At 37.5% G+C, this 24,372-nt stretch overlaps 4 protein-coding genes across 4 annotated transcripts; 1 reads left to right on the top strand and 3 right to left on the bottom strand.

Moving 5' to 3' along the window:
* Positions 1-883: 883 nt before the first annotated feature.
* On the bottom strand, positions 884-1,910 carry LOC147285644 (stellacyanin-like). Its single transcript, XM_086244078.1, has 2 exons — positions 1,598-1,910; positions 884-1,494 (listed from the first exon to the last, which is right to left on the bottom strand). The coding sequence occupies exons 1-2, from the start codon at positions 1,779-1,781 to the stop codon at positions 1,148-1,150; spliced, it is 531 nt and encodes a 176-aa protein (XP_086100204.1). The 5' UTR covers positions 1,782-1,910; the 3' UTR covers positions 884-1,147.
* Positions 1,911-4,616: 2,706 nt separating this feature from the next.
* On the bottom strand, positions 4,617-5,662 carry LOC147285643 (early nodulin-like protein 14). Its single transcript, XM_086244075.1, has 2 exons — positions 5,379-5,662; positions 4,617-5,281 (listed from the first exon to the last, which is right to left on the bottom strand). The coding sequence occupies exons 1-2, from the start codon at positions 5,566-5,568 to the stop codon at positions 4,800-4,802; spliced, it is 672 nt and encodes a 223-aa protein (XP_086100201.1). The 5' UTR covers positions 5,569-5,662; the 3' UTR covers positions 4,617-4,799.
* A 1,487-nt stretch (positions 5,663-7,149) lies between these two features.
* Positions 7,150-8,932, top strand: LOC147285642 (uncharacterized). Its single transcript, XM_086245489.1, has 2 exons — positions 7,150-7,397; positions 7,795-8,932. The coding sequence occupies exons 1-2, from the start codon at positions 7,164-7,166 to the stop codon at positions 8,446-8,448; spliced, it is 888 nt and encodes a 295-aa protein (XP_086101615.1). The 5' UTR covers positions 7,150-7,163; the 3' UTR covers positions 8,449-8,932.
* Positions 8,933-13,600: 4,668 nt separating this feature from the next.
* On the bottom strand, positions 13,601-15,623 carry LOC147285641 (uncharacterized). Its single transcript, XM_086244189.1, has 4 exons — positions 15,349-15,623; positions 14,887-15,258; positions 14,371-14,754; positions 13,601-14,220 (listed from the first exon to the last, which is right to left on the bottom strand). Exons 1-4 carry the CDS (start codon positions 15,527-15,529, stop codon positions 13,856-13,858), a joined length of 1,302 nt encoding a protein of 433 aa, XP_086100315.1. The 5' UTR covers positions 15,530-15,623; the 3' UTR covers positions 13,601-13,855.
* Between the last annotated feature and the right edge of the window lie 8,749 nt (positions 15,624-24,372).

The following is a 24,372-nucleotide window of genomic DNA, read 5'->3' as shown; positions in this document are numbered from 1 at the left end:
AGATTTTTAGAAGGTTCAGACAAGAACCCCCATCTTGAAATGAAAATAATTTATGGGGGGTTCTGACATGAACCCCCATCTTTAAAGAAAGAACACCACCATGGTCTTGCAATAATTCTCTCTGTACTTTCTCTTTCAGTCTTTTGGTCTCCTCCCCCTTTCTTCTGAATCCCTCCTGCTCTATTTATAGAGTTCATAAGAGGTCCAAGTGATGAAATCAGATGAAGATGAGATAACTCTCTCTATTTAAATTTAAACTCATTAGATAAGAGATAATTAAGCTTTCAGATAAATTCACGTTATCTCACTTTTCAATTTGTTTTCATTTGAAATTAATGTGGTACATGATATATGGGGATCTTATCTCAACCTCAACCTTTGTATTTTTTTTAATTTTTTTACGGTTCAACATGTTGTTTCCTCTTCTGTAGACAGTTTTTCGGCAGGGAGTTAGGAACATAATTTTGATCCCAAAATCATGCGGGCTCATAAATTACCAAGCTTAGCCCAAATTTTTGGGGTTCAATGCTGGGCTAAACTACTCAATAACAACTCTCATTTAAACTGGGTTTGGGGTTTAAGCCTGGGCTAATTTTTACTAGCAGCCCAACCCAACTAGTGATGAAAGCAGAGAGTTTCATTTTCCCCCTCCTGTGACTTCTGTCCATTTCTGTTCTATGTCATAGTAAGCACAAGACTTTAGCTATTTGGTTATGCCCCCATTATCATTATCATTAACTCATTGTCATGTCGTGCAATGCTTTTTTTTATTCATTGAAGGGGAAGCATTCATCAACATTGAATTTTACTCATGGAAATTAATATATGCTTATTCTATCTCCTCTGGTAGTGATCAGTGATGCCTATATATTTTCCTCACAGGGGTCCACAATGAAAACGAAAACTTGCCAACCTTGAAGAAATTTACATTAAGTATATACTTAGCTCTAAATTGAGAAACCATTGGAATTTGAATGAAAGAACAATAATGCTCTCTTAGTTATGCATCCAATGTCAGAAAGAAGCCAGTACATTAAATAGGTACATGGGCACCAACCAAGTGCCAAATCAATAGAAAAGTACATACAATGAAATTACAGAAAAGAATGAAAAAAAAAAAAAAAATTCTGCTAACATGGAAATGGGTTTAAATGTAGCTCAAGAAAAAGATGACAAAGGTGGAGAGGATTGCAGACAAGAAGACACCAATGGTGCTGAGAGAAGAAGCTCTGTTCCATTCCCACCAGTCATCATCATCACCATCATTTACTGGTGTATATGATGGGTCTCCTCCAATTTTGATGGTCACCTTCTGCCCCAAATCACTGCAGTGATTGTCATCAGTGCATATGAAGTAACGGGTGGCATTGGAAGTCAGTGTGATTCTTGCTGGGCTAGAATCATAGAACCCAATGGGGTTCGACTTTGAGCAGCTATCATAATCTGCCTGTGATGATACTTCAGCTACTGTGTGTGGTCCACTCCATTTAAATTCTGCAAATTAAACAACGTTCATTAAGGCCAATATATTAAGCAATTAAGACAAAAAAATAAAACAAATGAAGCCGATCGATCATGTACTCATCAAATAAAGTACCTATTGTGTCACCAATCTGAAATGTCTTAGTACCAGCCCAGGTTCTAAAGGCCACAGCCCCACCTGGAGGTATGGTCCAGCCTAAATCCTCTCCAACAGTATAAGTATCAGCAGTGGCACCCTTCCATAGGGCCACCACAACAAGAAGCAAGCACCCAATTAAGCTCATGTGACTAGCAGCCATTTTGTCTCTGTGTTGTGTTCTTCCTAAGGTCGTCCCTGCCAGTACTACTCTTTCTAGCAGTCTAGCTCTTTGGAAATATATGTTTTGGTGTTTGAGTCTATGTAATGTTGAATACTTATACAAACTCAAGAGAATGAATGATAAGCAAAAGCCAAAAGCTAGACTTGATTTAAAATGATTTAAAAGCCACGTAGTAGAGCTGTAGCAAGCAAGTTCCTTAATTGCTTTCAAAATAGGCGACTCATCGATGCCAACTTTAAGAGAACATCTAGAAGTTTGACGCGGACTGAATAATCTTGCTTTTTGGGGTGTTATGGGCACTCCAAGGGATATCTTCCAGTATGTATTTGACTATATTTTACATCAACACGTTATTTTCTTTAAAATAAAAAATAATGTGTTGTTCTAGAAGCAAAAGAGCATGTGAATTTCAAATAAATAAGTGGGATGAATACGTATATAGAATTTTTTAATTTACTAATAAATTAATTAGAATTACGATTAAAAAGTACATACGTATTTGTACAGTCCTAAGTCTAGGATATTAAGTATATATATACCGAAGCATTACTAGGTTGTGATGACAGAAAGCCATAATCAATTGATCATGTCATGCGTTTTGGATTTAGACCTCAAATTCAACTCTCTTTTGTGTTGTGTGGCCACGTTTATTTAAAATGAAACCAAATTAAAAGCAGCAACCAAGGCAACTACTACGTGTTTGTCGTTATCTTCGTTTTTCCTTATTCAGCAGCGTAAGGCGTAAGCTCTCTTCTAATCTATTTATGGTATACCCTATACCTATTTACAATTTGAAAGGTTTTTTTTTTTTTTTTTTGGGTCGAAAAATTTGAAAGGTTTATCTCCGAAGAGACACCAAATTCTAATCGGGCCAAAAGGAAAAGTATGGCCATCAATCAATGCCCCCAAGTCAAATACTCGATAGGTATAGGCAACTGAACTATATCACGACAAGAAGTCATTAATGGGGCTTATGGCTCCAATGGTAATAACATTTAGGCTCCGTTTGGTACCCTTTTCCAAAAATTTTTTTAGAAAATTAGGATTAATTTTTTAAATTTAAGTATTCAAAAATAAATTTTAGAATTTGAGATCTTGCTTGGTATGCAAATTTTTAAAACCCAATCTATCGTGAACAGCCTCATAAGCCCATAAGCTTTTGAAATTACGATCCCACACACCCATTCACTCTTTTTGAAAGATGAGGGTTTGGAGCGCTGTGTCGGTTTGAGTCAATGGTGGTGTCGACTAGTTTCCTGGAGCAAAATTTGTGGCTTTGCTGTTGAAATCTTCTTCATCGGCAACAACGACATGGACGTCGTCAATAGCAACCTCAACTGCTTCTTCTTCATCGAAGGCTTGTGATGCTCATTAGGAGCAGAAGAGCCATAATATTGTTTGGTTTTAGAGAAAATCCTTAAAGAAAGTAAAAGAGAAATCTAGATGCGATGCAACAGCTAGTAACAAAGACGAAAAACCCAAATGCAATGCGAAAGCTAGTAATGAAGAACCACCTTGGATTGAAGAGCATAAGCTTGTGCTAGTTCTGATACCAAAGCTGGAGGAGATGGGAAGAAAACATGAAGCAAAGATAGACGGAGTGAAGCGCAGGCAGCAGAGGGTTCACAAAAGAAAAAAAAAAAAGTGTAAAAACGATAAAATATCGTTTTTAGAAAATGGGTGGTTTTTGAATTATTTTGGATATCTATATTTAAAAATTGCTACCAAACATGTTTTCTATATTTAAAAATGGTTTAATGTTTTTAAAAATAAAAAACTGTTTTTAAATCAAATACCAAACGGGCCCTTATTTTCTGTACTCGGTGAGAGTTTCATTCTTGTCTCTAATTACTTAGATAAAGAAAATCAAATAGAAATTTAAAATACCAAGTTGACTTTGGGGGTGGCATGGATAAGGAGAGACTCTTCGATGGGCATGCCCAGTGCGGCATCTCTCGCATGAGTGGGATCCACAACCATGTGGATCAGGCATGATTTAGTCCATGGACAAGTTATGGTCATCTTTAATTGATTTGTATTTTGATAAATACGATATGACCTTAATACACAGTACTTATGAATCAAACTGGAATCTCTAGCTAGGCCTACAACGAAACCAAGTCGCTCTTTCTGGATTTTCGCATTTCGTTTATGGGTCCTATCATATGCTGAATTAATACACGACTTTTCCTTGCTAAGCTTGTATGTCTTTTTCTTGGTTAAATAATGTATATTTTGCTGTCAAACGACTCAAAATATTAATATGTGGCGGACGTGCTTACCAAACACAATGTGGCGAAGGTGGATTTGTTCTCTCTTTGACAACATTAATAAATTAAATAACATGAAAATCAATTTATATGGATTATTGACATATTCTGTTATTCATCTTTAACCTACTATTTTGTCCGCCATTTTCTTTAATAGAGGTATAGAGGTGAGATCTATATACATGAGTTTCATATTTCATTAGAAAAATAATGTATAAGATGGTTAGATAAAATTATCCAAATAGCATCACTTATTAGATGACATGTGTGAAGAATTGATATTTTCTCATGTCATATAATATATGATGATTATGAAATGGTCTACGGCCCACGCCCACCTATCTCTTTACATGTATAGAGCAAGTAGAACCCGTTCATGCTTTCAAACCAAATTGCCCTTCTATATCGAAGACGATTATGCAGCAAAAAGAAAAATAATAATAATGTAGAAGATAAGGGTGCGAGAATTTTCTTATGTTTTGGTCAATGAAAACCAAACAAAATTGGTTGGAAGTGTCGGTAAAAAGAAAAGTTTGAAACGGTATTATGATCTGATTTATAATGGTATATTATTCATTAATGAACAGAACCAGCTTTCTGTATCAATTATTAAGCACAAACTGATCAATCTGTATGATAACTAATACAAGAAATTAACTAATACAAGAAAAATAATATAAAAAATAACTAATACAAGTAAAAATAAAAAATGAATGGAAGAAATTAACTAATACAAGAAAGCAAAAGCAATGGAGAAGAAGGTGGCAGAGAGGCCAGCAACGCCGAGAGATGTTGCGGCACTTGGTGTTGGTGGTGGGGTTGAGGGAGTGGTGGGTGTGCTGCCTGGAGTCGGAGCCGCAGGAGGAGGAGGAGGAGGAGGAGTGGTGTCGCCGGAAGGAGGAGGAGTGGCAGGGGTACTACTGCTGGGCTCTGGAGCAAGAGTTGGAGTTGCTACTGGGGCTTTGGATGGTGAAGGAGTACTGGGTTGAGGTGCTGGAGAAGAAGCTCCAGTCACATTAATGGTCAATTTCTGACCACGATCACAGTGGTTACTGATGGCGCAAATATAGTACTGCTCTCCTGTCGAGCTAAGGGTGATATTTGCAGGGCCGTTGGTCTCCAAGGAAATGGGACTCGTGCCATTGCAAGCATCAAAAGCTTCCTTTGTGACATGGGCCACGTTGTGTCCTCCGGTGGCAAATGTGAAGACTGCATGTACACAATTTAAGAATGTGTTATGACATTAAGATTTTAGATTTATTGAAATAATTGAACATGTGTGTCTGGGTTTTGTTTTTTGGCTTACCAAGAATGTCGCCTACAGAGAAGGTCTTGTTTGCTGCCCAGGTAGTGTAAGCTACAGAGCCACCGGGAGGGATGGCCCAGCCCAACCCATCACCCACGTTATAAGTGGTTGCTGCTGCCACCACCGAGTTCATCACCAAAGCCGCCGCCACCGTGGCTACAAAAGTGGCCATGTTTAAGTTCCTTGCCATTGCCTTGTGTTCTTCGAGGTCAGGTCGCCCCTGTTTTCTCTTGCTCTGTTTTTTCCTCTGTTTTTGGACTCTCTTAAGCTTTGTTTTTCAAAGACACAACTGAATTGGAATATGGGAGCCTTTGTCTTTGTCATCCTATATATAGAGAAAGGCGCCTTGCAATGACCATAAATGTTGGTATTTTTGGGCCGTTGGATGGATGCCACGTGTGTGTTCTCAGTCGATCATATCTAGGGTTCACATTTGGTGATGGAGTAGGCTGAACTTGGTCCAACTCTGCCGTGATGTGGGACTTGTACAAACTCAGATTACCGCGTTAGAGCTCTCACCAAACCAATATAGTCAGTCATCTTTAACATTGACGAGTCTTTGCTTACTAAAGTAGGCAGCCTCTTGACCAAAAAAAAGAAACAAAAGTAGGCAGCCTCTCCACCAAGTCTGCATATTCGCAAAGGATTTTATACTTCACAAAATACAATAATAATCGATACCAATGTGAAAAAGTAAAGGAACGAGGATCTAGTAGTGTACACTTGTACATGACCCATAAATTTTCCTAAGAAATTTCTCGAAGAAAATAAGAAAAGGGGTTTCATTAAAGTAAATGGAAATTGAGAAATGTGAATCGTAGAACTTGTCAAACTAAGACTGTAGGCCAATGTGGATTCGCTATGGAACCATCTTTTGTAAATAGAATTTATTATGTATTAACGAAATTGACCTAATGATATTTTTAAGGGACAATTTCACTCAAACCCCTTCAGGTATGGTTTAATTACACGCACACTCCAGATTTCATTTATTACACGCACACCCCCAACCATTAGGCCTTCCACTATGCTGCCGGATTGTGTGACCCAAAACCCATTTTGGGCCACAAATGGGTCACACCCTAATATTATGGGTCGGAATGTGTGACCCAAAAGAGGGTGTAACTCAAAGTGTAACCCAAATGTGTGTTTAAGTGTGACCCAAAATGGGCTGTGACCCAAATGAACTTTAAGCCCACGTGAAGGAGAGAGAAACCGGTTTGGGCTGAAGAGAGAGGTGGGCCCCGCGCCTGACAAAGCTGACGAGCGGCTGCTGTTGCTGACGCAGGTGTCGGCTGACGCAAGCACACTCGGTTGCAGCGCTGCCTTCCTTCGTTCGTTGACGCGTGGCTGCATGGGATACTCACCAACGGTCCAGATCGGCCGACCGTTGGTGATCAACGGCTGCTGCGTTTTGGGCTTTTTTTTTTTTTTTTTTTTTATAGATGGGCCGGGGATGGATCTAACGGCTGAGATTAATGGACCGTTGATAATCAACGGTCCAGATCGGCCTTTTCTTTTTTTTTTTAAACAAATATTTAATAAATCATTTAAAATAGATATAATATCCGAAAAATTGCCAAAAAATTTCGAAAAAATTTTAAAAAATTCCCCAAACCCTCCAACAGCTATATTTTCAAGGATGTCTATATATATCACACAACACTCATATGGTTTCATCACAATTTACAACCTTTGTTTACCAAATTGATTGGAAATTTTTTTTTCTTTGTCATGGCTCCAAGAGGAAGTGCTTGGGTGGTAGCTGAAGATGAAGCCCTAGTGATGGCATACCTAGAGAGGTCTCCCGACGGTTGTCTTGGTGCCCAAATTAGAGCCGCCATGCTTTGGGAACAAATTTATGAAATTTTCAAGCGTAACATGGGGGGTGAAACAATTCGTAAGGTTGGCGGTGTTAAAGCACGATTCAAAGATATTGCGCGTGATTGCAACAAATTTTATGCTTGCTTATTGGAGGCCGAGCGAATGCGTGCAAGCGGTGCAAATGATGCCAATGTGGTAAGTTTTTATGCATTTATATATTTGCATGATTATTTTTTGTATCCTCCAATTATCAAGCATATTTATATATTTGTATAATTATTATATGTTTTGTTTATAAATGAAGCATATTTATATAATGGTATTACTATTTTATTGTTTTGTATATGTATCAAACATATTTATATATTTGTATAATTATTTTTGGTTGTGTTTATAAATGTAGCATATTTGTATAATGATATTATTATATTGTATTTTCACTATTTTGTTTATCTATCAAGCATATTTATATATTTGTATGATTATGGTTTTTGTTTTGTTTATAAATGTAGCAAATTTACTATTTATGTAAGTTATGTTTGCATTTCCACAAGAAAATTTATATATTTTAATTTTTATTTTATTATTGTAGTTTACGCAAGCACTTGAAGGCTTTCGAAACAAGACTGGATTCAAGTTTCCATGGGTGCACATTTGGGAAAAAATAAAGGAAAGTGCAAAGTATGCTGCCGTTCATGCTCCTGTTCGGGTTAGTGATTCAGAGACCCCCGCCACCGACGATGCCGACACTCCCGCCGATGATGATCCCGAGGAGACCGATCCAGTCATACCACTTGGCGAGGACGAAAACCCACCACCATTCCAACCATGCGGTTCCTCGCGGCCAAGGCCACCAGGGAGAAACCATGCAAAACGGGCCAAGGCAGCCGAGCCCGTCCAAACTCATATGGTTGAGGCAGTAGATCATTATAATGAAAATTCAAGGATTTTCATACAAACGAGAGTTGACAGAGAGCGTGCAAGGAGTGAAAGAGACGCCGCAAAGGACGCAAGAGAAAGGATGAGGATCGAGAGGCAGCTAGAATGGGAAGAACAAAATATTATGGGCCAAGACCTCTCCAAAATGAATGATGGGCAACGGATGTATTGGGAGCAAAAGATGGCTGAAGTCATTGCAAGGAGGCAAATGCGTGCTAACCACCATTCGGAGTCCACTCCATCTGGATACTACCCGGATCTTTCCAACCTCACTCACTCAAACCAGGGGTACCCGCCTAATAATTAGAATTAGACCTTGCTCTTTAATTGTGTTTTTTAGTTTGAATGTTAATCTTGTTTTAAATTATGTTTGCTCTTTAATTGTATCCTTTAATTTGAACGTCAATCTTGTTTTAAGTCATGGTTTGCTATTTATTCAATTAATGTTTGCATTTCCACCCAACATTGGATTCTCCCTTATTAACCACAGACTGATGCATGCTTTACAGTAGATAAGACTGATGCATGCTTTACAGTAGATAAGACTGATGCATGAAATGACTACACCATCATAAAGCAAATGAATGTGGACCATTCATTCCTTATCTCAAATGCAAGTGGTTTCAGTATAAATACCACTATATTTACCATGTTACACTCAATCTTATTTCAGGATCATTTCTCATTCCATAAACACCCAAATGAATACTTTGTATGTGTATTCATCCTCCTCCTCGTCTTCGGACTCTGATGCTGAATGGGATAGGGAAGAGGATGGAAGGGAGATGGTGGGTAAGTTGATTGTGTCAATGGGTCATACCGTCGTCGCCGGTACACCAAGGCATGGCGGTACTTCTTCAAATCGCCGATACACACACCGGAATCGAGAAGCCGCCCACGAACGTCTCATGGACAACTACTTCATCCCCTCGCCAATCGAGGACACCGTGACTTTCCGCAGGCGATACCGCATGCACCAACCGCTATTCAATAGAATTCTCGAAGCGGTCTGCCTCCAGGATGAGTATTTCCGGCCAACAGTTGATGCCGTCGGTAGAGTGGGTTGCACACCTCACCAAAAGGTGACTGCAGGACTGCGGGTGATGGCATATGGCATTCCATATGATTTGGTCTCAGAGTCAATGACCATTAGCCAAACCACCATACGACAATCATTCTTGAAGTTCGTGAGAGCCATCACTGACGTCTTCGGACCAGAGTATCTCCGGAGGCCTACTCCGACCGATTTGAGGAAACTTTTGCGAAAGGGGAGTCGTAGAGGATTTCCAGGTATGATTGGTAGCTTGGATTGCATGCATTGGGTATGGCAAAATTGCCCAATGGCCGAGCAAGCTGTGTACCGTGGGCATTATCGTGTCCCAACAGTTATCCTTGAAGCCGTTGCTGGGTACGACACGTGGATATGGCATGCAAATTTTGGTATACCTGGGTCGAATAATGATATCAATGTGCTGGACTGTTCTCATCTCTTTGATGATATGATTTCCGGCCGAAACCACAGGGTGAAATTCACTGTGAATGGGATAGACTACACCATTCCATACTTTCTTGCAGATGGGATCTACCCTCAATGGTCAACTCTTATCACTACATTGCACAGTCCCGTTCTTCCCCACCATAAGTTGTTTGCCGCTCGACAGGAGGGATACAGGAAGGATGTGGAGAGGGCGTTCGGAATTTTAAAAGCCCGGTGGCAGATTATAAAACGACCTGCTCGTTATTGGCGTCCGATTGAGCTTGGGTATATCATGAAGGCGTGCATAATATTGCACAATATGATCGTGGAGGATGAGCGCCCTGAGGATGACGGTAGAGATGACCCAATAGACCCAGAAGCGAGCACTAGAAGGGCAGAAGCTGAATACGAAGGTGTAGAACCATGTCCGACCGGTGCCGCTCCATCATCATTACCTGAGATGAATGTTCGTCGGAATTTGCTTAGGGACCGAAATGTCAACGAATCCCTAAAAACTAATTTGATTGAGCACATCTGGATCCGAGAGGGGAACCCACCACTTGCCCCAACATATTGACGACCTGGATCATGGTTCGTCAATATTGTTCTCATTATGATTGTTGTTGTTGTTTTTTCTTTAAATCATCGTATTGTTCTTGTTTTTTTTTCCTTTTAGTGATCATGTTGTACTTGTTTTTCCTTTAAATCATCGTGTTGTTTTTCTTGTTTGTGGTTGTTGAAGTCCCGATGTTGTAAGGCTTATGTTGTCTAATTTATGAAATTTTCTTATTTTAAATATATTCAATATTGACCTTATTTTAAAGATCTCATTAAAATAAGATCACTAGAATCATTTTTATTATACTTTAAATTTAAAATTATCAATTAAATATCACTTAATCAATATTAGGCATATTTTAAATATGTATAAAACACTGTGACCCAAAATGGGTCACAGCACCATAAATGGGAGAATTGGGTCACAGCACTATTTGTGACCCAAAATGGGTTTTGGGTCACAAAAAATGGCTTTACCATAGTGGAAGACCTTAGTCTATCTTAACAAAAAAAAAAAAGGTAAAATACCAATTTACCCTCGCTTACACGTGGCACACTCTTTTCTCTTCTCTCCTCTCTCACGCCCTCTTTTTTCTCTCTCCTACCTCTCACATGCACTGGCCATTTTGACCGGCCACTGCACTGTCGTCCGCCCACCAGTGGTGACGAGACCGACGACAATGAGTTCCTCTTGACCGTCTCTCTCTTCCAGTGGGTTTGGATCACTCAAAAAACCGGCGAGCCTGCGCATCGGAGAACAAATTCGATCGTCTTCTCCAGCGACAACCCAACTTTTCCGATGGCGTCGCGACTTAACTTCGGTACCAGAAGCTTCATCTCGACGAGCTGGTCACTCCGATGGGTTCATATTGCCCGTTGGACCACTGTGCACTGCTCCTCGACGCCGGGAAGTTCCGCGGCTTTAGCCACCGATTTCGGCGTTCCTTTGCCTCGACCCAGGTACCAAAACAAATCTCATTTTCATGTTCTTCAGTTATGTTCAAGTAGAATTACCCATTTGTGCCTTGGATTGAAAAGCCCATTAAGGGACCCATGGCCATGGCGGTTGGTTTGGACTTCTCTCCTTTTGTTTTTGTTATCCCACTTGTTTGTTTGTGATGTTTGTGAATTATTGGACTGAATTCGGTATGTGTTTTTCAGGTCGAACCACCACGAGCCACCACTGGGGGAGGGAGGTGGGTAGGTTGGGTGGCCGATGCGGGGGAGGCGGCTTGGAGCTGCTAGGTTGCTGGGCTCTCAGCCCTCGTTTTTTTTTTTTTTTTTTTCTGTTTATTCAATTATCTAGAAAAAATGATTCAATTTTTTTTTAGTGGATCTATTTGGAGGGTTGCAGAAGAAGAAGAAGTGGTTCAATTTTTTTTGAGTATATCTGTTTGGAGTGTTGCAGAAGACACTACTGTCTTAATTATGCAAATGACAGTCATACCCCTTTGACTGTTAAATGATAATAGCAGATGTTAAAAATAGGGAGTGTGCGTGTAATAAATGAAACCTGGGGGTGTGCGTGTAATTAAACCAAACCTGAGGGGGTTTGAGTGAAATTGTCCCTATTTTTAATTACACTTTACTTTTTCTCTCTACTACACTCACAATAAAAAATAAATGATAATTTGATGTGGATGTATGAGTTGTATGTAAATAGAGAAATTATTGTGTGTAATTGTAACATTACGTGACAGTGTGACTAATTTATTATAATTATAATATGTGTACAATTATTAATACTTAAAAATCTTAAGTCCTAAATTTATAAAATTATCGTCCAATCATATTATAATATGTGAATTAAATAACATTATGTGACGGTAGTACGGTCATTTTTATAATTTTATAATTTTTCACGTGGAATGATTATGAAATAAAAATAAATTGTTTGTGGAGACGGATATCCTTTAAGCATATAAGTAAAAGTAATACAATTTGTATTATCTTAAGTTCTTAACTAATTATTTAATAAATTATTTATTCAATACAAATATTATTTATTTATGTAGTTTTCACAAAAGTAGATCTCATAAATGTGGATAATATGGTCTAATAAGTGATAAGTTTATATGACACATATGGTTTTATTTTGAGTAAACACTTAGCAATTGAAGACATTCTTCTGCTTCTAATTTCAACATTTTACATCCAAGTACGTACGCAATACCTTATTACCTTGATGTGTCAAATCTTGACTGACAAAGTCTGACCGGAGATTTTCCAGTGTTTGCGTCCTTTTTGACGTGTTACAAGTGTGCAATCATTCAGTTAGGTGACCAGAACAGAAAAATATGAAAGGTGAATAATACCGACTTGTAAGTTTTTTGAAATGAATACCGACTTATTAGTTTTCTATATATCTCAAGGATAGTAATCAACTCATGTAAGCAGCAAAATTAAATTAGAAAGCAAACATCAATAATCGAACTGAAGGCACAATTCAAATATGACGCAGCGTAACATGCAATTAAGATATATTAGGAAAAATCAGCGTTAATTCTTAAAAAAGAATCTAAAATCTACTAGAGAAATGAGAGAAATCTCAAGATTTTCTGATTGAAAATAATAAAACTAAAAATTACAAACAGTCAAAAGGTTGTTTAAATACGTTCAGAACCCTAAACGTTCGAAATTCAAAACGGAAATAAAAATGGAAATAAAGTGCAATTTAGGAAACTTATTCAAAACACTAAATTGCTTATTTGAAGCCCTAAACGAAGGAATTTGGCCAAAATAGGCCCTTCGAATCGGTATGTCATGGGTCCATTTCTGACACTGGGCCGGGCTGAAGTTTGTTTCTTTTCTTGGACTTCTGGCGGTCGAGTTGTTGCATGAACCGTTCTGCCATTTGTTCTACGTCAAAATACCTAAACAATAATTCAAGAAGTCAATCCCAACACCGACTTAGGAGTTTATATATACTTAGTTTCTGGGTGCTTGCTTTTTGTTCATAATATATATATATATATATGTTTTTGATATTATGTTAATTTTTCATTTTTGTTCTTGAGACTCTGTTGCTTTAATTCCCTAATTCATATGCCCTTATGTTAGCTGTAATTGTGCGGTGTTTCAGCAACTTCCACCTTGACTATATAATTAAATATATATGCTTGAAATTTAGTTGTTTTTCTAATTTGTTAGTTTAAGCAAGGACACTTTACTCCAACCAGACAAAACTCTAGATATTTATTTTTTAAATTTTGGTTAATTAAGACCTTTTTTTTCTGCCCATGGTTAATTAAGACCTAGCTCCATGACTTTTTGACAAATATTATAAGCGGTATCCTAGAACCTTCCCAAGTACGTGACTGGCTATTGGCCTGAAGCAATTTTCTGTAATCCAATTTGGACTTTATGTTAAATAACATTATGGTTTCATATTCTATTAATTGAATTAAAAAAATTAACCCAAGAGAGAAAAAATAGGTGGGCTGCAATTATTTTATAGAACTAATAAGTAAATGAAAGTACAGCCTTGATTATTACAGGGATGAATGGAGGACAAGGCAATCAAATGGCGTTGTCTGAAATCCATATACAAAAACTGAATCTATAAATGAAATAAAATCAATACAACAGCCTCTCATGGTAAACATCTACAACACATAATAATACAAAGGAACAATTAATATCATCCTATGGACCATCTAGCTAGCTAGCTAGCTAGTAATCAATAGAAGAAAGCCATGGCAATGATCAAGAAGGTGAAGTATCCACTTCCAATCTTTGAAGGGGCTGAGCTGGATGGTGAAGTAGCAGAAGCCCCTGGTCCGCCAGCTGATTTTGGGGAAGGTGCTATGGAACCCGAGGGGGATGTCGCGCCTGAGCTCTCGGCTGTCACGTTAATGGCTAGCTTTTGACCCAAGGTACAGTGTTGGCCGTAGGTGGATGTGAAATAATGCTCGCCGGTGGTGTTGAGGATGATGCTTACTGGATTCTCTGTATAAACAGCGATAGTACTGTTGGTGGTGCAGTTCTCATAAGCTGCCTTGGTCACCACTGCTACATCTTGTGTCCCATTGATAAAGTTGAAAACTAAAAAACAATAACAGCATTGGCTTAATTACAAAGTTATAAAGTCTTAACTAATTAATTACAACATTAATGTCAGATAAATTCTTATTTGAATATATGATTCAGATAAAGAGTTAAGAGTACCACATGTAGCAGAGTTTAGTGCTTTACCTAGAGTGTCTCCCACAACGAAAGTCTTGTCCTGAGCCCAAGTAGAATAAGCAAAATCACTGCCTGGTACAATCCAACCCAATTTGTCACCTACAATGTAAGTCACTGGGCCTCTTGGACTTGGGGCATGATGAGGAGTAGGAACTGGTGAAGGGCTAGCAACCGGTCCTCCAGGATTTGCAGTGACGTTGATGGCGAGCTTTTGTCCCAATTCACAGTGGCGGTCCTTGGTGCCAATGAAATAGTACTCACCCACAGTGTCCAAGCTGAAATAGGCCGGTCCAGTTGTTTTAATTGTGACATTGGTTGATGAAATGTTGCAAGACTCAAAAACTTCCTTGGTGACCAAGGCCACATCTTGTTCTCCGGTTGTGAAGTTGAACTCTGAAATTGATGGAACAACATATATATGATCAAACATCAATGAAATTGATTAATTGAAGAAAACCCAATTGAAATATAGAGGCCAAATAGTTAGCTAGCTAGCACTTAATTTGTAAGTGTTTGATGAATTACCTAGAGTGTCTCCCACATAGAAAGTCTTGCCATAAGCCCAAGCAGCATAAGCAAGTTCACCGCCTGGTAGGACAGCCCACCCAAATTCATCACCAACCACGTAGGTCACTGGCCCTCTGGGTGTAGGACTGGGTTTGGGTGCAGGGCTTGGAGAAGGTGATCCATGATGTGATGTCACGTTGAGGGCTAGCTTTTGTCCCAACTCGCAGTGCTTGTCCAGGGTCCCAATGAAATAGTACTCCCCAATGGTGTCCAAGGTGAAATTGGCCGGGCTAGTTGTTATAAGCGAGATGGGGTCTGTTGAACTGCAGTTATGGAAAGCTTCCTTGGTGACTCTGGCTACGTCTTGTTCACCATTTGTGAAGTTGAACACTGAAAATTGAACAACATATCAAACATATCAGTAACATACATAATATAGATGTCAAATTTCTATGTGTGTTTGTGTATAGATGAACTTACCAAGAATGTCACCAACGGCGAATGTCTGCGTTTCAACCCAGGCTTCATAAGCGTAGGGACCTCCGGGAGGAACCAGCCACCCAAATTTGTCTCCAACCACATGGGTTTTCTGTGCTGCTGTGGTGTGAAGCAGGGCAACCACTGCTATGGCTAGAATGGCTAGGTTAAGTTCTCTACCCATATTTGTCTCTTTGTAAGTGCCTTTCTTGAGTTCTTTCCTTGTCTTTCTGATCTTGTTTTTATGTTAATGCGTTTGTTGCTGTGAGAAATGAGGATTGGGTTCTGCCTTTTTTATAGAGGTTAGCGTGTACAAGTTATAGGGAAGAAGAAGGTTCTCCAATTTTACACTAGATGAATACATTTCATTCAAGGAGGTCTAGAACCTATTGACCAATTTACAATTGATGTGGACCCAATTGATATAATCAAACCAAATGCAGACGTGCATGGAATACGTGTAATATCGGGACAGAAAGTCTGCTTGGGTTGGGTCTGTTTGTGACTATTATCTGCTACTTTCTAGAAATTAATCAAGAAGAAAATCACAAATCATACACAAATTCAATTTGTATTGTTAACCTTGTATACTCAGTCCAAAAACATAAATGGAGTATTATATATACATGATTTTGATGATTTTTGTAAATTTTCCATACAAAGATCATATGTCTTGACTGTAATATCATTTAATTTTAATAGCACGTTTCTGACCATTTCTAGCTTGCAATTAAGACTAAAGCCTGCATATCTATAAAGTTTTTTTTTTTTTTGGCCACTCTGCATATCTATAGACTATAAAGTTAAAGAAGGTACAAATAGTCAGAGTTTCTTAGTTTTTTATCTATTAATTGCTTGGGGAGTGCTCTACCTCTATTCTATATGTGACCAAATATCTTTTTCACGTACCCTTTTCTTTTTTCTTCACATAATTGAAGCCATAAGTTTTGACTATTAAACACCCAAATGCATTTCAATAATGATGTATCAATTGCTAAGAATGGAATATGCCATTTGCTGTGAGGCCAAGATTAGCATGACTCCTTCCATGGTATTGGAGGGTCCTGTCCTCTTAGCCATCTGCCTTGCAATCATAAGTTCATAACAGAGTTTACTGTATTTTATTAACATGAACTTCACATTAATATTTCTTAATTCCAATATGAATCACCATTCCAATAGACATGCATATGATGTGCGCTCTCGATCTCTTCCGCAATTCAGGGTTCATATTGACTGGCCTGCCAGATTAATATTTTTCAAAGACTTTATTGCACTGATGCAATCAATCATTCATCCAATTATTTTTCAAATGATCAACATATATGCTAATTAACAGACTCTGAACTTTAACACACATGTATTACTAAAACAGAGACACCATATTCCTAAGAAAATTAAGAGATAGATTTAAAAAGCACTACATTAAAAGTATCATAACCTAATTAAAGCAAGTCAACAAGCATAGAACCATTGTCGTTCTTGCAATTTTTAATAAAGATAATTAGGCTTAGGTTGTTTGGAGAAATAGTTTTTAGATAGAGAATTAGAGATCGATGGTGTTTTAAAATTTATAAGAAAATTCTTTTAATTTATAATAAAATCTTTCCCTAATTTGAAGGGTTTTCTTTCCTAAGGTGTAAAGTGGGATTTGTAAAGACTGCATGTTAGGTTTTAACCCCGTCAAAGAAGAAAAATAAAAAATTTAATTAAAAATCTTAAATCACTACCGATCTTAATCTAAAAAAGACTCATAAAATAAATTAAACTCTTAGTCTCTCTTTTTAATATATGACAAGGACAAAGTTGAGCAGGTGAAGCAGAATATTAAAAACAATCATAACTGAATATGTCGATCTGTTTGCAAAATGGTTGGTGATTGTATACACGTTGTCAACTTAAAAAAATAAAAACAAACATTACATCTGGACTTTAGAGCGCAACTGGGCCAAAACAACGTTATTTATTATTACGTAGAATATTAGACATATGATCATGTTGTCATATGAATTTTTCTTTCTCAGCCACACTTCTACAAAATGAATAGAAGAAACATCAAACGCAAACATTCCATCAGTTGTTTCTTATAAAAACCCTTTAATTTCAAGTTCTTTTTTTTTTGTTGGGTCTCTAGATTAATTTAATTTTAGTTGTTTTGTTTTTGACGACACTAAACGTGACAATAATTCATTAAATATTTTTCTTTAAAGACACTAAACGTGACAATAATTCAATATAAAGATTTCTAGAACAACGTGAATTTTTCTTTAATTGGCCGGTTAGGTAGGTCATCATTGTCATATATTTCCTCGATCAATTTGTTATACTTGGGAACCTTCCTAGTACTGTCATGACTCATGGCCATTTAATTAATTAATTCATTTGTCAAACTTTTCTAACAAGGCGGCTTCACGGGTTGAAGCTGCAAATCTTTATGCAGCAACATTAATTAGAAGTGTTCAGTGCCCGATCCTGTAGAATACGTCTGGTAGATTCGTTTATCACCTTTAAAAAGGTAGATATATGGATTTTTCTAACACCAAAAAAAAAGTAGATATATGGATTTTTCTAACACCAAATACATTAGGTGAATTGTTTTTTTATGATAAACTTGAAAGTGAAACTTTTTTATCATTTATTATTTTATTTCATTAATTATATAATTATTATTATTATTTTTTCTGTTTTGTTTACAAAAGGAAGTCAAGAAAAAAGGCCTAAAGGGGGGAGGGTAGATCGAAACCCGGTGAGGTGGAGGCAGCATTACTGCATGGCCAACTGGCCTACCCCAAGTCCACATCAATTAACGATATGATAACGATTTAAATGTGCAATTGATATTATATTATCTTTCATTCTGTAATTGATCCACCTAATATTTGTTATATTATAAATGAGCATATACATTATATATTATATTTAAGGAAAATAACAAGTCTCTTTTGAATTTTCAATTCCCTACATTAGATATTATATTTAAGGAAAAGGCCACATCAGACATGCTAATTAGAAGTGTTGCCATCCGATGACTCATCACCAACTGAAGCGACTTAAAAAAGGCCTAAAATAGTTTAATACACAGCCTGGCCCATTTACTCCTCATATATTCTCAAAGGAAAAAGTGCTGTTTAACTACCTTACAAATTTTGGTCAGTTAATTCTATTAATCCAAATCGTTCCGCCATTGTTTTTTTTGTAACTTTTATTTTGATACATAGACTATTTGAATTTAGGATCTCTCGCCCACATTGTGAAGAATTATTCTAAAGCAATTGCTAGTTGGTCTCCAAGCAAATTACTTGTATACCTAATATTACATGATAAATATTATAGCTAGCTGTAACTAATAGAAAAAATAATGATGTCAATTATGCAAGCTAATTCTTGCAAAGAAATAGTTTATGTACCTAATGTAATTAATAATTAGATAATTATTCACAGGAAGCTGAATCTTGAGTTTGCAAGCAGTCGTAGGGCTAAACCCAATTAAAAAATACCATGATTTTAATTAAGCAAAGATTATACAAAGAGCCGGTTTAGGAGAACTTAAACTTTTTAAGTTTCTAGCAAACAATTATAGTTCTCCTATCTCATAATGACATGAATTGTTTCTAATCGTAGAGAAAACTATTTGCTAGGCATGAAGAGGTATTGACTCTTGATTAGTAATATTATGAACCAACAATGAAGAGAAGTTATTTGTTTTTAAAATTTTTACTCTCTTCCTTTAAAAATTGCTATATAGGTTAATGCCTTATATATGACCTTATAACGTGGCCAGTGGCCTCCAGAACCGAAAATATATGTTTAGATGACGGTGCCAGTCCTGTAAATGATATAGCCATATAGGTACATGCATATGCCTAATTGCCTTTATATATGTTGATGCAAATTCTCGTAAGGTAGATGCAACAACTTAGAAAAGCTGATCTGGCTGATCAGATGTTTTGCTGGATGATGAAGCGGATGTTGGTTGAGATCTTCCTGCAAAAGAAACAAGATCAAAGGAGATGGACCGGTGTGGTACCAGCCAAACACACTCCGATGATGAAATCAGTGATGGTGTTTGATGGTGGATGAGGAAGAACAGAGGATGAATTTGGGAGAATAGGAAGAACAAGGCAAATGTTCTGGGTTATTCTCAGCAAGTTGGGTAAGCTCTTTGGTGAGTGGAAATTTTGTGTAAGTGTTTTGTGTGTAAAATGCATAGTCTTGGTTTTGCACATATGGGTTGATATATATAAGCAAAGGAAAACCTGATGAGTAAGTTACCTGCATTGTGAATTAATGGTTGCCAGAGACCCACGCACATGGTCAGAACTAGTTGCATGTTCAGCTGCTCACCTCCTCAGCATTCAACGCTGCAATGAATGCTCCATTAAATGCAAGGTTGGAAGGTTCAGGCAAACTGCCCCAGTAGTCATGAATGCAGACTGGATATTCTATCTGTCAGAAGATTTGTGTCAGGTGCATTTAAGTGTGGCGGTTCGTCCCAGCGTGATCTTCCTGGGAATGGCGGCGGAGAGCCGAGCCGAGCCGAGCCGATACGAACACATGTTCTTATGCGAAGACACGAAGTCCATGTGTGGTCGGATCGGACATGGGATTCCAGACCGAGCCGGTCCAGTAGATTGGGGTCTTTCCGAGCCTTAACTGGTCGACGCTAGAACTCGAAAGAAGACCATCTCCTGTGCCGAGCCGAACCGGGATGATCGTGGGAAGATGGACACTCGATCCCTTGGAAGATCATCGGTTCGGCTCGGACCGAACATGGAAGGCCCGGTGTGGAGACCCGGTCTGAGCTAGTAGAGGAAGTGCTGAGCAGTGATGATGTGGAGGTCAAAGTTTGACCACTGAGAGTCAACTCCGAGGTGGGTGTTGACCAGCCACGTGTCGAGCCGTGATTGGCTGTTCGGATTGATGTGGATTTTCCCACAAACAATATAGAGTTCATCCACCTGACAATATTGACATCTTTAGAATTTCTATTAGGCACATATATGCTAGATCAAATGAGTGAAGAGGAATAGACCATGCAAAGATGTATAAGACATTAAAATTTAGGATATATATATTGATCCTTTGGTGATGCTCTAGTTTTCGATAAGGATAGAAATTAGTAATTAGCATAAGATATGTGTGAAGTTATAAACCAATCAAAATCAAACTATACTTGACCATCTAGCTGATCAAATTACACCCTATTAATTAGAATCACAACTTTCCATAAGAATGATCATCAATTCAGAATAAATGTGTTTATATATAGGTGTTTCATCTTTTGTTGAGGTATATCTCAACTTATTTATGTTGAGGTATACCATGTTGAGGCCCACATGAGTCGTTTTGTGTCGATCCGAACCGTTCAATTTTTACATCTCCATAGATAGATCATCCTTGCAAAAAATTAGCCAAATCGGAAATCATTTGCTTATCTAACTTTGATCAAATAAATGGACGAACCAAATATTTTCGATGAAACCGTCCATTTGTTTTATCAAAGTTAGATAGGCAAATGATTTCCGATTTGGCTAATTTTTTGCAAGGATGATCTATCTATGGAGATATAAAAATTGAACGATTCGGATCAACACAAAATGACTCGTGTGAGCCCCAACAAGGTATGCCTTAAAAAGACATTGATCGGCTCTCTCACTCTCTTTCTAATATACTTTCTCACTCATCTCTCTCACGGTTAAAAGCTCATTCCCATGCATTAACACAAATTTTTGGCAACCTCATTATAATTGCTAGTATCCTTAATTTTTTACTGTCTTCGATCTTTTAACTTGATTGTAGGTTGCAGTTAATATTATAAAATAACGATTGACTAATTAATGAACAGAGTTATATATATCTTAAATTTAAATGATGATCGGCAAGTTCGCCATTTGGCACCATCTTGATGACTGATCTCATAATTATAAAAGAAGAAGACTGTAAATTGGTGGAGTACGTGTGAAGGATCGATCCATGGAGAATCACCCTTTGTTTGCAAAGTAATGTCCTATAATTTGGACTTATGTGTGACAAGTGATCGATAGTGCTACCTTGCAGGCCCTGCAACTAATGCAAAACCGCCAGTACGTGACATATATATTGTAATTGTTCAAAATTAATTGTGACAATTAAATATAGGGATATTAATTTAATTAAATATATATTTTCTTAATATTAAGCCAGAAGAGATTCTTAAATACTAGAGGTATAAACTTCCAGGTCTTTTGATCGATCCTGTCTTGAACTAAGGATTGATCGATTATCCTCCTTTGATATTGTCTATATGTTCATCTAGGAGTTTGATCAAAATCAAACTCTAATTGACCATCTAGCTGATCAAGTAACCCACCTAATGTAAGAAAATGTCCATCTAATAAGAAATAAATCCACCTTTTAAAAAAAGGGACTCTCAAACTGACCAAATAAGCCCACGTAATCTCCTACAACATATTTCGCAGCTTCTGTTTCATTTAGCGAATCTGCTGATGCAGATAGCACTATTACTAAAACAATAACCACTGCCACATAATTCATTGTTCTAATTTTCTATCCCCCAAATCGATCTATTGTGTGTGACAGACAGTTGCAAGCCGTGCAATGAAAGAACTTGCAACTTGCACTTATCCCATATTTCGGTACACCATTAATATTAATTATTATTGTATCTTTTTAAATGTGTTTAATTTTAGATAGTAAATAAAAAACAAAAGTGTTTACATCTATCGGCCGCCCTTCGGCCCCTTCCACAACATCCGAAGGTTGGAAAGGTTTTATCGAGTCCACGTATTAAGGCCAAAGGATTTTTTGTTTTTGTACATCAGGTCTACACCGGAAAAAATTTACACATCCAACATATTTTTAATTAATTTGCAATTTGGTGTATATATGTAGTGAGAGGACATGGTAATGATTAAATATATAAAACACGTATATATAACACTAACCTAATTAGTTCCTAGAGGAATTAATACTACAACATGTAATTAAGAAAACTCTTCATTATCATCCATATATTTATATATAAAACTTTAAATGTAATCAAAACCTTTTTATAGCTAGCGATAAGGTGTACGTTTTAGCACCATGAATTATTAACTAAAATAATTATTAAAAAAAGATTAGTTGTTTTCAGGGAGTCAAAAATATTAAGAGGCGATCGATCGAGAGAACTCAAAAAGAAACTGCATTAATGTCGAATCCATATACTGCTGTGTATATATGATTTTGATTCTCTGCATATATGTCTCAAAAACATTGTTTTATTTTAATTGTTCCATACTCCATGATAGTACGTAGTACTCATTCATATCATGAGTACGAACATATATATGAGCATTAATTGCCCCACTTAAAACTTAAAGCCCTCCTACTACTGATCAATATGATCGATCAGCTTGATCATTATTATTATGTTATAGGAGACCATGTAGTACGTACTACATCTACTCCTCAATCATACGTTACATATATATAATATATGCACTTGTGTGTGCTCATGATTCTTCAATTCCATCCACGTATGCACGGTTAAGTGCAACCTGTTGGGGGAGGAGCAGGTCCAGCAGGAGCTTCTTCTTCATCATCATACAAAATTGGTGCGGGTGCAGGTGCTTCCTCGTAATAATCTAGTGGTTCTGGTGGGGGAGCCTCTGTGTCAGGATAATCAGCTGGCGAAGGTGTAGGGACTTCAGTGTAAACTTCTGAAGGTGCAGGGACTTCAGCGTAAATTGGCGGAGGTGGAGGGACTTGAGCATAAACTGGAGGATGCATAGGGACATGGGGGTAATGATGACTAGGCTGAGGAGCAGGAGTAGTGGCAGAATGGTGAGCGACATCAATGGCTATTTTTTGACCTTTCTTGCAGTGCTTGGCGATGCTGGAGATGAAGCGGTATGTGCCAGGGAAATGGGGTATTGTGAAATTGTATGGTACATTGTATAGAAAGATGGCGTTGCTGCTGTTGCAACTCTTGTAATCTTTCCCACTCACAAATGCTAGTTGCTCATGTTTCTTCTTTTTAGGAGACTTGAATACTGCTCCCCCCCCCCCAAAAAAAGAAGAAGAAATGCATGTGTGAGATATATATACAACAATAACATACTGCATATATGTATACACAAAATTTATTAATTAATGCATAATAAATCAGTTAGACGTACCTAAAGTGTCTCCAGGGTGGAATTTATGGCTGGCAACCCATAAAGCATAAAATGCAGCACCATGGTTTCTTTGACGAGGAACAGTCCAACCCACTTCATCTCCTACTACGTATTCCGCAGCTTCTGCTTTACGTAGCACTAGTGTTGATGCAGCTACCAGTGCCACTAGAACAAAAACTGCCACCTTCATTGTTTTCACTTTCTTTAATTTCTAGCTAGTTCCCAACTTAATTTATTTTCCTAGTGAAAATAATTAGTTAAGGTTGGGAGGGAGTACTGAGGTGATTTGGAAGTGCATCTGTTCTCCCAATTTATAGATCAATTAATCCAGGGGTGCTTGGCCAAGTTTAAGCAGGATCCATGGAGATCGAATCACTGTTTGTTTGCAAAGAAATGTCCTATAATTTGGACTTATGTGTGACAAGTCATAGTACTTGCAGGCCCTGCAATTAATGCAAGACCAGTGACATCTTGTACTTGTTCATATCTTTGACAACTTTTTTTTTTTTTTTTGATAAAAGGAAGCTTTCATTAACTTAATTAATATGTTTGACAATTAAATTTAGGGATATTAATTTGAGCCCCCGACAAATATGTATTTTCTATATATTAAGAGATAAGATATTCTTAATCATCAGAGCTATAAACTACCAAGAGCTCCGAAACCAAATACAAAATTAATATTAGTTTCTAATAAATGGGATGATTAATTGATTGGTTAGTTTAGAAGTCCAATCCTTATCCTTTAAAAATGTGTCCTTAAGCGCTTTGGCATGAACAACATACTACCTCTATAACCTGCAGCATAGCTAACAAATAGGATCTTGGACCTCCTCATATATTCTCAAAGGAAAACGTGCTGTTAACT

The sequence above is a fragment of the Dryas octopetala genome, chromosome 5, assembly GCF_963921425.1.
Source record: "Dryas octopetala chromosome 5, drDryOcto1.1, whole genome shotgun sequence".
Taxonomy (NCBI): Eukaryota; Viridiplantae; Streptophyta; class Magnoliopsida; order Rosales; family Rosaceae; genus Dryas; species Dryas octopetala.
Note: the sequence above shows the minus strand (reverse complement) of the source record. Positions and strands in the feature narration are given on the sequence as shown.

What these genes read in the sequence shown, in the direction of transcription:
- LOC147285644 (XM_086244078.1), bottom strand. Translation starts at nt 1,781, where the DNA reads ATGGCTGCTAGTCACATGAGCTTAATTGGGTGCTTGCTTCTTGTTGTG. An exon ending in TCAGATTGGTGACACAATAG is followed by an intron (nt 1,495 to 1,597) that starts GTACTTTATTTG and finishes TTTAATTTGCAG; the next exon opens with AATTTAAATGGAGTGGACCA.
- LOC147285643 (XM_086244075.1), bottom strand. Translation starts at nt 5,568, where the DNA reads ATGGCAAGGAACTTAAACATGGCCACTTTTGTAGCCACGGTGGCGGCG. An exon ending in CTCTGTAGGCGACATTCTTG is followed by an intron (nt 5,282 to 5,378) that starts GTAAGCCAAAAA and finishes GTGTACATGCAG; the next exon opens with TCTTCACATTTGCCACCGGA.
- LOC147285642 (XM_086245489.1), top strand. Translation starts at nt 7,164, where the DNA reads ATGGCATACCTAGAGAGGTCTCCCGACGGTTGTCTTGGTGCCCAAATT. An exon ending in GTGCAAATGATGCCAATGTG is followed by an intron (nt 7,398 to 7,794) that starts GTAAGTTTTTAT and finishes TTATTATTGTAG; the next exon opens with TTTACGCAAGCACTTGAAGG.
- LOC147285641 (XM_086244189.1), bottom strand. Translation starts at nt 15,529, where the DNA reads ATGGGTAGAGAACTTAACCTAGCCATTCTAGCCATAGCAGTGGTTGCC. An exon ending in CGCCGTTGGTGACATTCTTG is followed by an intron (nt 15,259 to 15,348) that starts GTAAGTTCATCT and finishes TTCAATTTTCAG; the next exon opens with TGTTCAACTTCACAAATGGT. An exon ending in CTATGTGGGAGACACTCTAG is followed by an intron (nt 14,755 to 14,886) that starts GTAATTCATCAA and finishes CATCAATTTCAG; the next exon opens with AGTTCAACTTCACAACCGGA.